We start from the raw sequence: 14,160 nt of genomic DNA, 5'->3' as shown, positions 1-14,160 counted from the left end.
AAATTATAGAGCAAAAAGGGTTAACATTTCCCTCTTGATTTTTGGCAAGTTTTCAAAACTGAATGGATAAAGATTGTATTAAGCTAGATACATGACAATCAGCTATAGTTAGAGAATGGACATATTAGAATATCAAAGATGATCATTCATAGAGTGACACGGTATCCTATACTTAATTAGGTTGGAGACATTAAGGAGTGATACAAAAGAAGTAATTGAGAAGAATATTGGAGTCGTATAGAACAAGAGGGCAATGCCAATTGATACAAATGAAGATCCTATTATTGCATTCCTAATGAAAATGATAGAACATAGATCCCACCAGTTGATCCAACTCAATAGTGTGTCATCAATTTTTGCTGATCTAGGTTACAAGACCATAAATAAATATCATTCCTATGACCTATCCAAGTTACAACTTCAATAACTATCAAAAAACCTAGAAGCTTTTAGAAAAGAAAAGAGTTCTTCATTTAAGTTTGGTTCACTCATTGTTTGTATATTCTTTTATGTGCAAAACAAATTTCTTACATTTTGCAAGGTAGTATGGAATTCTAGTTGGTCTGTTACCCAATAGATCCATTCAGTAATTAGGAGAAAATTTTGATTCAGTAATGACTAGTTATTTCAAATATTTCAAGAAATCTATGAATAAGAGGTCAAGAATTCATATATCTCTAGTGGAGAAATATTAAAATGATGTTTTATTCCTAGTAGATGTTAACTATACATATGTTCAGATAGTTATTCCAAGGGTTAGATTGTTGAGACCATTACCATATGAGATAAATGTTGATGAGGTATCAGTAGCCATCACTACATTATTGGTAGAAGAGATTGATAAGGATGCTACATCCTTTTGGAATTATGATGAAAAAAAATCAAGGATAACTAGATCAACTTCCAAATTGCTACCATCAAATGTTAGAAAGAAGAACAAAATGGTTTACAAATTGAAAGAAAAGTTTAGTGAAGGAGAAGAATAAGAAGTAGTAGTAGAAAAGGAAGGTCAAGGACCTTTACAACTTACATAATGATATTGATAAAATCATGCTTCAAATGGTGAGGAGGAAGCCAAGCTAGAACCAAGAAAACTTAAAAGAAGAGGAAGGCACTACAAAAGAAAGTTGAGAAACAAAAGAAAGTTGAAAAGAAGGAACAAAAAATGCTAGCTACACCTTTGACAAGGTCAAGCACAAGGGCTATCACTATACAAGGTAAAAAAGCTCAAATAAAAAAAGCTAAAAAGAAGGATGATATAGTAGATTCAAGCATGCCTACTAAAAGATTGAAAGGAAGTTTGAAACTTAAGGATGAATTAGATGATGAAATGATAGAATTAGATGACAAAAATCAATTCAAAGTGGTAAGCTGAAATCCTTCATCTGATATTGAATACCTATGTGGCAACATAAAGAGTAATATAGATTTGATAGGTTTTCAACATGTTGATTTTGATAAGTTAGATAATGGAGATAAGAATAATATTGAAGATACTATTTATGAGATTATGGCTACTTTTAAAACCACTCCATTAGAAATTTCTAACTCATTACCAAAAAGCTCAGATGAAATGTTGAGCAGAAATGGAAGTTTAGTATGCAGACTAGAAAAGAAATCAGGCAAGCTACTTTAGCTCAAGTTATGCCTGCATTTGATAAGAAATAGATCACAAAGGTTGTAGAGAAACACAAATGGAGATTTTCTCCAAAATAAAGAGCCTTTCATATTTTGAGAAGTAGAATTAAAGAGGTGGTAACCCAAATAAAATTACTTTGGAAATAATTTATGGGTTGACCACAAAATCATTGGAAACAATAGAAGAGAAGAAAGGAGTAGAGGTAGAGAAGAATGAAATACAATAGGATGAAACTTCTCAGGATGACATAGCTGAGGAAGATGCACAAGATGACAATGTGCCAAGCACCATTTCTACACATGGAGAGAAAGAGAGTCAATAGGAATCAATGACTATTGAGGATATACTTGATAATTCTACACAAAATGTCAATCCATTAAGTGAGGAAGATTTAAAGACACTACAAGAGGAATTCACCAATACTATTATACCATGCAAAAATCTTGTATTGGTAAGGATTGATGAATCTCAAAAGTTTGAGATTACATCCACTTAGACACAATAGCAAGACACGTCTATTGTGCCCTACAATGTTGTAGAAGTTAAAGAGATGGATTCACATGTACAAACAACAAATAAATGTATTTAACCCTTGATCAACAAGGTCAACTTAACCAAGCACCATTTTCAATGCATAGTATTGTCATTGAAATGAAAGAGAAGGAGGTAGATACCACAACTACATTACTACCAAGACTACAAGGCTTAAGGTTACCAATATTTATCATATTAGAGATATTTTTGTAGATGATTTTGATATTTCATATTCATTTTCTAGTAATCCTATCTTAGAGAAAATCATACATATAGTTGATAATATTAAGAATGAAGATATAGAGATAAATGTAAAGTTATTAGAATGGTCTGAAACAAAATTTCATATGAAGGTTATGGACAAGATATCTAGTGCCATTGCACTAAGACAAGTTGATTTATCAACTAAGATGTAAAGTGTGAAGAAAGTGTTGGATAACACTTTCTCTCTATACCAAAAGTTATTTAATGTAGATATCTTTACAAAAAAAAACTCAATAGTCAATTGACCAGCTACAAGAAGATTTACAATTAATAGGTACTACATTGAGGAAATATCCTAGCACTGGTTAAGTTCATTTTTAGAGAATATTGGTAAAAAATAGCTGGCTTGTCGAGTTGCAAGAAAATGATACAAATATTAGTTCAAATTTGACCAAAATTCAGTCCATGTTAACCCCACACATGGAATTTTTGTTGAAGGAACTAGCCTTTTCAGAAACATTGTTGAAGAAATATTCTCATGGTTCTACACAAGAATGTCTAGTAGATATGGTAGTGAATCTAGAAATACAGATTGATCTTTAGATATGGCTAGTGTTAATTGGGATTCCTCTTTGGGAAAAATAATAGAACTTCATAAGAGATTTTTGGACAAATACACTATAAGTGTACAACCCAAATGACATTAGTATCAAAAAAAGGGGGATTTTGCAGATTTTAAGTTTTTATAAATTTTAAAGATACTGTGAAATTAGATATCTACTTAGAAGGAGTTACAAAAATTGAATGAAGTATTTACTCAAGGGGAGTAATAAGGTATGGGAGCCAACAACATTTTTTTCAAATTTAGAGATTGCAAAACTTTGTATAGAAGTTGAATAGAGATGATATATTGTCTAACTTATGTATAAAATAAGAGTATATATGACGTGGAAAAAGTGTTTTTGCCACTCATCTCAAAGGGGATATTGTTAATCTCATTGTGGTTTTGAAAAAGTAGTGATAAAACACATAGTCATTATCTAACAAAGATCAGTGCAAGCCAAGTGCATAGTGTATGTTGAGCATAAGTCTCTAGATAATACATGTTGAGTAATATGATAGTTAGTGTTGAGCACTAGTATGTGTCAAGTAGTCAAACTATGTCGAGTTATTCAAGTGCCAAGGAAAAAGAAGGATTTTCATCTAGAAAATGGTGTGTGCCAAGTGATTCAAGTGTCAAGAAAGAGCAAGTATTGAGCCATCCATAATTTTAGTATCAATATAAAGAGGATATTGAAGGCCAATCATTAGAGTCTATTAACACTGAGTTACCAATTTTTGACATAGATATTTGTTAACTTCTATACAAACCATTTTTGGCCAACATAAACATGAATTTTTTATATTAAGAAATAAGGATCCAATCATATTACAAATCCCTATTCCATTACATGTTGCTAATCAAATTAAGGGAAGATTTAGGTGATAATAAGGATCAACCACATCAATTTATTTTAACCCAGCCTATCTTTGTAATGCCTACTTAAAGATTTAAACTCTAAGGGGGATTATATATGTGAAAATTTATGAAGAGAACAATTACATGTGCAAGGAGAGGAATGTTAAGAGCACAAAGATAATTTCAAGTTACAAATGATGACTATGTTATGGAACTACAATGGATAATTTGTTTGAGAAGAACAAATATAATCAGTGAAAGGATAGAGAAGATAGAATTGATCATGAGGATCAAGAGATAATCAATAAAGAGGAGATCTTACATAAAGAAACAAGGTGCTAATTGAAGGATTAGGTTTTCAATCATTTTAATAGGTGATACAAAGTAAATCTCTTAACAGGATTTTGTAAATCTCCTAACAAAGTGCTTACTTAGTTTTTAGTTTAAATCCTTAAATCAAGGTGAAACCTAACATCTTGTAAGCTTTTATCAGGGAATATCTTTCATAGGGTAGATCATAGTTTATGATTAAAGCTTGTAGCCATAATAATCCATACTTTACAACTGTAGTAGTGAAGATTTGTGGGTGTCATCGCCACCCCAATTTTACCTTCTCCATGGAGGGTTTCTGGGTAACCAGAATCTTATGTGTTATGTGTTCATTTACTTTATGCTTTGGATGTGATGCATAGTTACTTATTTCATTTTACATGTTAAGTTATGAGATGGATGAATAGTGAAATTTTTTATAGGTAGTATTTTTAAGTGTTGATTTACCCCCCTTCTCTTAGAACTTACTTTCCTATTGTTATTTTCAAGAGCTATGTGAAGTGACCAAAAGATAAATGGTTATTAGACTAGAAGAAAGGTCATTTGATGTGATAAAGATTATAAATACTTAGCTAGACATGTTGAATCAAATAATGCTTGCAAATCACAAATTGAAAATGAAAGACACAGGGATAGAAAATTTGAGATCACAAAAGGACCAACTAAGGAATGAGGTAAGATCTGAGAAATAACTAGTGGAAAGAAACATCCATCTACTTAAGAAGGAGAATCATCCAAGAGTGGAGAGCTAAGGGTTGTAAAGTCAAAAGAAAAACCTACATGCTATCATTATGGTAAAATTAGATATATTGCAGACATTAGTAGAAGTAAGAATGGTATGTGAAACCCTAAACCTAAGTTTACTAGTTATTATTTTCATTGCAAGAAACAAGGACACCATATATATGAATGTAGATCAAGAATGAAGAATACACCTACTACATCTCGATTTGAGGGATATTGTAACTATAAATTCCTTTAATCATGATAAGACCTAATAGTCTTGAATTATTTTAGTAGGGAAAACCTCTCATAGGGAAGATCACCAAAAATTATCAAAATTATAACCATAATAGGTTAACTTTGTTACTATAGTAGTGAAGATTTGTGGGTATCACCCCCACCTCATATTTACCTTCACCTTAGAGGGTTTCTAGGTGACCAAAATATTTTGTGTTATGTGTTTAAATTTCATGGATGTGATGCATAGTAAAATCTACTTATTACAACATATAACTTTACATGTTATGATATGCATAAATTAGATATGTGATGGTCAATATGGTGAATGCAGTAAAGTTGTTTTGAAGGATAAAAGTTTAATAGATCATGATTACTCCCCCACCTCTCAGTATCTTAGTTTCCTAGTTGAACCTCTGAAAATTTGTATCAAAGCTCTTGGTTGTCTTAAAGGAAGTCTAACAACTTGAGTGTTCAGATCTTAGAGATGGAAGATTACAATTTAGGAAAGGTTATTGAAAATCATGTCATTGGCATTCAATTCATACTACAACTTTAAGTAGCAAGAGAAGAACTAAAGAAATCCCTTAGAAAGAGAAAGGATATGGCCATTCAATAGAATGATACGTTTTATGAAGAAATTGATATCCAAGGATATTTTGACACTAGAATCTATAATGAAAGTGATGCAACCATTATAGATCTACTGGTGAAAAATAGTAACATGAATGAAGAAGTCAAAGGATTGAAAAGAGAACATGAAATCAAGTCAGTAAGGCTATGTGAAATGACTAAACAAAAGAAGAAAGATAAAGAATAAAAAATTTTAGCCAAGGGTGACAAAAGAAAAATGACTATAAGACTTGATGAAAGGTCATCTATTGCACAAAATCTTACAAACACTCAGCTATACATGATGTTCATCATTTGATGCTTGCAAATCAATAATTTAATAGGAAAGACATGGAGATAGAAAATATAAGATCATAGAGTGACCTACTAAGGAATGAGATAAGATCTAAGAAAGAACTAGTGGAAAGCATGAACAAGCCTAGTCAAGTGCTAAGGTACTTTGAAGAATTGATGAGATCACCTAGGTCATCTAGCAGCACCTCTAGACTAGGACATTTGATAAAAGATTCAACTACTGAATAAAGTGAATCATCCAAGAATGGAGAGATAAGGAATCCAAAGTCAAAAGGAAAACCTACATGCTATCATTGTGGTAAAATTGGAAATGGTGCAAATATTTTAGAAGCAAGAATGGTATGCAAAACCCTAAACCTAAGTTTGCTAGTTATTATTTTTAATGAAAGATGAAAGGACACCAAATGTATGAGTGCAGATCAAGAATGAATAATACACCTAATGCAACTAGATTTGAGGGATTTTCTACAATTTTCAAAAGTTTGGACATAAAGCATATGAATATAGATCACATGCAAAACCCTATTGGACAAAGGGAAGGCCAAGTAATGCACCAAAGAAAGTTTGTTCTAATTGTCACAATATTGGACATGTTTGAAAGAACTACATGACCCAAGCTTCAACACCTACTAATGAGAACATCAAGGGTAAAGGAGAAGTGGATGTTGAACAAACAAATAAGGAGATAAATAAAACCTTCAATAAAAAGGTGGAAAATAGATACAGTGGAACAAATGAAGTCAAGATCACCCAATCCAATGGAGAAGATGATCACATGACCTTTAACTGATCAAGAAAGGTATATAAGTGATTGTATACTTAATGATTTATCTTACATTAGTTCCTAACATAAAATGTCCAAAATTTCATATTAGCAAGACAAAAGATGCAACTAAACATATTTATGGAAATAATAGTGCAAAATAATCATTTACATGATGAGTGTTGAACATAAGTAAAATTTTCTATATTACCCAAACATCGCAATATGAACTAAGCACTCCTAAAATTTAGACCTATATATAGGCCAAGTGAGATGTAACTGACTGAGTTGTGTAGTGTAAACTGAGTTCAACAATCTAACATTGATCAAGATAGATGGATTCCACCTAATAGAGGACATCCCATTAATGGAGACCCTAACTTGAGAAATAAAGGTATATATTGAGAATTTGAATACATTAAACACACCTTGCATAGAATGTAGTAAATTGAAAAATTAGTGAAGCGATTTCAAAGGTGATTGGAAGTGAATAAGGAGTGGAAGAGTGACTAAGTATTGATTTTTAGTTGTGTCTAGGAGTTTAGAAAGAAAAGAGTTTCATAATGCTAACATGAGAAAATGACATCTTCATCATCTGCAATGGAGAATCAAGGAGAAGAGGTCAGAGATTTTCAATTGGTGAAGAGTGACACTTGTCCTCCACCTAAGTTTCATGCTATACCTAAGTTTTCCATGAAAGGAAATTCAATTGGTGCAATATCATTGATACCACCTAAATTAATTATGATTCACAATGGAAGGAGTTGCTATGTGTGAAAAATTGGAGAATTTGGAGATTATGAAATTTGTGTGGCGTATGAGAAATTGGGTCATGGAGGAATATTAAAGGATGAGTTTAAAATTATTGAGAGGAAAGGGTTAATTCATGCCCTATATTTTCCAAGGAATTTCAAGATTGAATGGATTACAGTGGTTAAAAGTAGAATTTATGACATTGAGTTGTGGCTAGCGAATGGAAAAGTAAAATATCAAAGAAGGTAATCCATGTTGTTACCGGTTAGCCTACATTTAATAAAAAGAACACAATGTGGTGCCAAACCAAGGAAGCAATCGAGGAAAATACCAAATCCAAGTGGAATGGACATGGGCTAACTATTTCTTCCATCACTGGTACATTAATAAAATTTATACTGAGAGTAATATCTCATAATTTTAATTAGTCAAGCTGACTAAATAAAGTTTCATGTACGTTAGTTGATTAGTCATGGAAGATCATGATGAAGGATGATAAATATGATCTTCCCAAGTTAAAAAATATTGCAACTAGTAGAGAAAATGACATCAATCAGGAAGGCAAAGAATATAATGTGTAATTTCAAATAATTGATTAGGTGTATTTTCTTTTACACTCACAATTATTTTCCTACTATTGGAAATATTATATGGGAACAAGACAAACATGTTACAAGGAAGATCATTGAATATATAACATAGTTTGGAGAAGTTTCTGAAGATATTCTAGATTTATATTTGGAAGAGTACAAACTTAAGATGATAAAGAGAATAAGAATCCCAACATCATTAGAATAACTGTTGATATCAAAATTTCTTCTACAGATAAGAAATGAATGAAGATGATGGAAGAACTAGAAGGAAAGCTAGCAAAAATAGATCAAATGAAAAGAACCTTTGATGATTACTCAAGGTGTTGGAGAAGATGAATAAAATCACAGCAGTGATGAGGAAGATGAGGAAAGTAAAAAGAAAAGGGCAAAAGCCCTAGCACTGGTCACTCCACTAGCAAAGAAGAAGGCTAAAACAATGGGAACCACAAAGCCTAAGGTGAGAAAGGTTGCAAAGAAGACTACACCTAAGCCACTCTCTCCTCATGCACCATAAATACAGAGGACCAAGAAAAAAGTAGCAATAAATGTTAAGCGAGAAATCAAGAAAGTGGTGTTTAAAATCACAAGATCCAATGGAAGAAGTGTAGAAAATATAGGAAAGACAACCATTATATGCCAGACAAAAAGAAAAAGTCTAGTAAAACATAAAAATTTTTGGATGATGCAAAGAGGATCGAGTTTGATGAACCTAGATATCACTGAGACATTGTACTTACCAAGCCAAGAAATATTGACAGGTACATGTGCCAACATCAGAAGCTTTGCAAGTCTATCAAGTTTTAGAAATGTGAAGTATGATAAAGCTATTGTATAAGAGGCCATGGTAGATGTGATGACTAACCAAAAAGAATTACTCCTACTAAATTAGAAAATATGGTTCCAAATGATTTGTCTAGTAGACTAAATAGAAAATGACAACATAGAACAACAATAGAGAAGCAAATTAGAGAAGGCGCATTGGCCAAGATTATGCTCGAATTGTCAAATAAGAATACAATATTTTTGGAGAAGAATAGAAACTAATTGTTTCTTAAATTTAGAACATTTATGATTATACAAAATAATATTGAGGTTGTTGTACAACAAAATGTGTCGTTATGGAAGAATATTTTTGGATTAACCACTAGAGGAGCTGAACAAGAGAAAATAGTGGACATAATAATTATTGAAGAGAATCAAATTGATGAAGAAAGTTTGGATGTATTGAGGCCAAAAGGAAATATATACCCTATTCATTCCACCACAACTAACACTTATGCTGATAAACCAAAGTAGACTTGAAAAGCCTTGGAATGAGATAGGGAGACTAGACAAGAAGAAAAGGAAATAAAGAATGTAGTGCTCAATGCTACTATTTTTGTTCCGAGCATTGAAGTAGAAGAAAGACCAAGTGGTGACACCTGATTACCTACCCTTATTGTAGTAGTGCCAAGCAATAAAACTCCAAAGAGAAGTAAAGGAAAGAAGATAAATGATAGTTATCAAGATAATACTATTAGTTTGATGAAATAATTGATATGCCAAAATGGGATGCAACCAATCTCACTTTTGAAAAACCTATCATCTTACATGACATATTAGCAAGAAAGAAGAAGCAAGAAGAAATGAGGTGACAACAACAACAAAAACAAGTGTTGCATGATATAAATGACACATTTGTTGATTCTTTTGACATTCAAATAATTCATGAGATGACCTCCATTATCTTTCAGTTCATACAAATTTTTGCTAATGTCAACACTGAATATATTAAGGAAAATATAAAATAAATGGCCTGGTTTGAAAAGAAAGTCATATCAAAAGTTTCTACTATCATTGAAGGTAGAAAAGTGGAGTTGTAGGTACTTGTACATAATTTATAGGAATTTTTGAAGAAGATAAAAGATTGTACAACATACTTTGTTATGTTCCAAGTTTTAAAAATTAATTTTAGGAAAAAATTTAGATGATTGAGGCTGAGATGAAGCAATTAGGTAGTTCTATCTCTTAGTTAGTTTAATCAAGCTCAATGCATTATAATAGATTATATTATTTTTAAAAGAGATGTTGTACAAGCTACAAAAAAAATATAGAAAAATGAGGGCCAAAATCATCTCCATACAATCAATATTGATACCTTATCAGAGTTTATGCAATGCCAACTCATTTTAGAAAAGGATATAGTGCATAGAGATCACAATCTTTTGATTACTGACAACTTAATTGACTTAGAAGTGAATTTGGAGTTGAAGATACATATTTTGGAATATGAAAGAACCACATGGGATTACACACTTTCCATGATCAAAAAAATTCACAAACCATTCATTGATAAATATGGTTTAATTCTATCCTCTCAACCCTAACAACTAACACCATAGCAGCAAAAGCAATAGATATAAGTGTCAAAGACAAGGAGGAATGATGAAAAGAATAATATTGAAAGACTAAGGAGGAAATGAAATGATCATGAGGGAATGATGAGTTAAGAGAAAAAAGAAGGTAAAGTATATGAATGTTTCAATCAGACTAATTTGAGTCATGTAAAGTATGCATTGTATATTGTATTGTATAGAAAAGTTTTGAACTTCTATAAGAACCGAGTTATAGGATTAGAGGGAGTACTCTTATTCTTTTATTGTAAAGATGTAATAATGACAAAGTTTTTTTTTCACTAATGTCGAAGGGGCAGAGTTTTGGTATCTCTAAGTCTTATTGTCTATTAGTGTCAAATATTTAGTCATATATAAAGCATAGTCAACTAGTCATCACTATGACCAAGCTACTCTATATAGTTCAAGTCATGTAAAGACTTGTTAATAATGATTTATATGTCAAACTCTATAGGAGTTGAGAAAGTATTGACTATTTTTAGTATAAGCCAAGCCTAGTAAATGTCGAGCAAATAGAGCATGTAGATTCTGAGTTATACAGAAGGAGTTGAGTATAATTGAGGCCAAGAAACAATAAAAAGAAAAATTATAACTGAGCATAACAAATAGCCAATGTTGATTAACATAGAGAGAACATAAAATTCTAGATTGATACAAACTTTGAGGTAAACTATTTCAAGCTGACATAAATATGATATTTAATGGTCATAGAGTTTGTTATAGAGGTTTTTACGCATTTTGACATGGATCACCATTCCCTATGAGGAAAGAACAAACAAATAGATGAAAAGGGAAAAAGGGAAGAATCTAGAAGACTTTAAAGATGTCTTTAAATAGGAAGCTCAAAAAATTATTTTAACAAGTATGGAGTGAGCTATAACATAAGAGATTGTGAAGTGTGCAAAGGAAGTGAAGTATTGTATGAAGGACGTAAGTGTTGGATGTTGCATGTGAAAGTTGTGAAAGAAATGACCTTAGTGACCTAATGAAGGAGTGAAGGACTGGGCAAAACTATATCATATTGGAGATCAGATCAGAGATTGGAAGGAGGAGATCTGTAATAAACAATTATAAGTGCAGACTGAAGGAGCGAGTATTGAGTCAGCTTTAACAGATTGAATCAATGTCAAATCCCTTAACTAAGTTGTTTTAACATGCTCCTTTGTAAATCTCATAATAGAGTCCTTACTTCATTATAAGTGTAAAATTATTTAATCAAGGTACGACCTAACAGTCTTAAATGATTTTAGCAAAGAAAACCCCTCATAGGATAGATCATCAGAAATGATCAAAACTGTAACCCTAATAGGTTGAATTTGTTATTGTAGTAGTGAAAAATTATGGGTCAATCCCACCCCAGGTTTACATTCACCTTGGAGGGTTTCTAGGTAACAAAAATATTTTGTGTCATGTATTTAAATTTCATAGATGTGATTCATAGTTAGATCTACTTATTACAATATTTGAGTTTATATGTTATGATATACATAAACTAGTTTACTCTATATATTCTACTTAATTTTTTTTTCACTTTAATTATCTCAATTGTAGACATCGAGGAAAAAAAAAAATGGTATATCATAACTTTATAAATTGATCACATCTTACTATTGCTTAAATTTTTCAATCTATTTGTCTGTCCTAGCATTCCCTTCTTACATTAATAAAATCAAATAAACTCGTAATAGTTTTGTTTAAATTTATATTATAAAACAGAAAAGACGCCAAGTTTAGGAAAGATGTAATTGTTGAATTTGCATACCTATCCACATTCCACGTGACTTTGAATTTTTTTTTTTTCAAATATTGATTTATCATTTCCTTACTATTGCTTAAATTTTTTAATCTATTTGTCTATCCCAGCATTCCTTTCTTACATTAATAAAATCAAATAAATTCGTAACAGTTTTATTTGAATTTATATAATAAAATAGAAAAGACACCATGTTCAGAGAAGATGTAATTGCTGAATTAACATACCTATCCACATTCCATGTGATTTTGAAAATATTGTTTTTCAAATATTGATTTATCATTTTCTTACTATTGTTTAAATTTTTTAATCTATTTGTCTGTCCCAGCATTCCCTTCTTACATTAATAAAATCAAGTAAACTCGTAATAGTTTTAGTTTTATTTGAATTTATATAATAAAACGGAAAAGGCACCAAGTTCAGAGAAGATATAATTGTTTAATTCACATACTTATCCACATTCCATGTGATTTTGAAGACATTGTTTTTCAAATATTAGATAAGCACAAATCATTACTGTTGCTTAAAATCAAAATCATTTTCCAAATTCATTCACCCTTTCCATTTTAAACCAATTAAACAAACGTAAATCAAACGTTTGGGCCATTTTTTCCCTTAAGGATAAAGAATGGCATGACATATTGGAAATCTAGTTCTTGACAACGAAAGGCACTCGCTGAAAAAGACACGCTTGACTAGGAGAAAAATGCTTGACCCACTATTAGGATAATTAGTAGATAAAATACTTTGAATTGTTCAGAATTTTAATTTGAATGGCAACTCTACAATCAACTCACCCCTCTGTTTGGCTATAAATTACGGCACTTGTTTAGACATTCTCATCATAAAGATTATATCTTAGAGATGATGAAGATGAAGGTCGGATGGCTTGTTTTGTTTATTTGTTTCCTGCAGTTGTGCGAAGCGCAGGTTCTCAACCCACAGTTTTTAAGCCCTCACAACAGTGCGAGGTCTCAAGTGGGAGTTGGTCCTCTGGTGTGGGATGAAACTGTGGCCGCATATGCGCAGAATTATGCAAATCAACGCAAGGGAGACTGCGCTTTGCGGCACTCTGGTGGGCCGTATGGAGAAAACCTTTTCTGGGGAAAAGGTAAGGAATTCACGCCAGCTGATGCCGTAAATTCCTGGGTTAGTGAAAAGCAGTATTACGATTATAATTCGAATGCATGTACTCAAGGGAAAGAGTGCCGACATTATACTCAAGTGGTGTGGAGGAATTCGAAGAAGCTTGGGTGTGCCCGTGTTAAGTGTAACGATGGCGCCATTTTCATCATCTGCAATTACGATCCACGTGGGAATATTGTTGGGCAGAAACCCTACTGAGTTCCATGGCTCTTGCTACTTTCACTAAATCTAGTATTGCACTCCAATATTCTAAACTATCTAGTATTACGCCCTATATAGTACGTGATATTGACCTCCTGTACACGGGTGGTCACTAAATAAATTTGATCAGTGTGCATATTTCATGCTTAGAATAATAGCGCCCTGTATGTTTCCTTTATTATGCTTTGTTCTGTTTCTTACCCCTTTTAGCCCTGATCACGTCTCTTGAGATTCTAATGGGTTTCAGGTTTATTAAGTAATCATTACGACTAAGTTTACGATTTATAAATGTGATTATCATTGTTTAAAAATTGGTATAATTGGACAGTGATACAAAGTTCGGTTTTAGAGATACTTATTACAACAATAATTTTTAAATATATTTATATTGCTTTTTCATAGAATTTATGAATTTGATTGTATAATATGTTTTTTATTAACAAATTTAGAGATAATCTTGATAGTTCAAATCATTTGTAGAAATTTGAATAGTTATGATGTAAAT

General features: G+C 31.7%; 1 protein-coding gene across 1 annotated transcript; it reads left to right on the top strand.

Annotated features, from left to right (window-relative positions):
* Positions 1-13,135: 13,135 nt before the first annotated feature.
* LOC149557290 (pathogenesis-related protein 1-like) lies at positions 13,136-13,944 on the top strand. Its single transcript, XM_089831980.1, has one exon. The coding sequence runs from the start codon at positions 13,173-13,175 to the stop codon at positions 13,650-13,652; it is 480 nt and encodes a 159-aa protein (XP_089688106.1). The 5' UTR covers positions 13,136-13,172; the 3' UTR covers positions 13,653-13,944.
* Positions 13,945-14,160: the final 216 nt, after the last annotated feature.

Source organism: Cupressus sempervirens, chromosome 5 (genome assembly GCF_028749045.1).
Source record: "Cupressus sempervirens isolate cs-2001-9-10 chromosome 5, ASM2874904v1, whole genome shotgun sequence".
Classification (NCBI taxonomy): Eukaryota; Viridiplantae; Streptophyta; class Pinopsida; order Cupressales; family Cupressaceae; genus Cupressus; species Cupressus sempervirens.
Note: the sequence above shows the minus strand (reverse complement) of the source record. Positions and strands in the feature narration are given on the sequence as shown.

Coding starts and splice junctions, on each gene's coding strand:
- LOC149557290 (XM_089831980.1), top strand. CDS start 13,173: ATGATGAAGATGAAGGTCGGATGGCTTGTTTTGTTTATTTGTTTCCTG.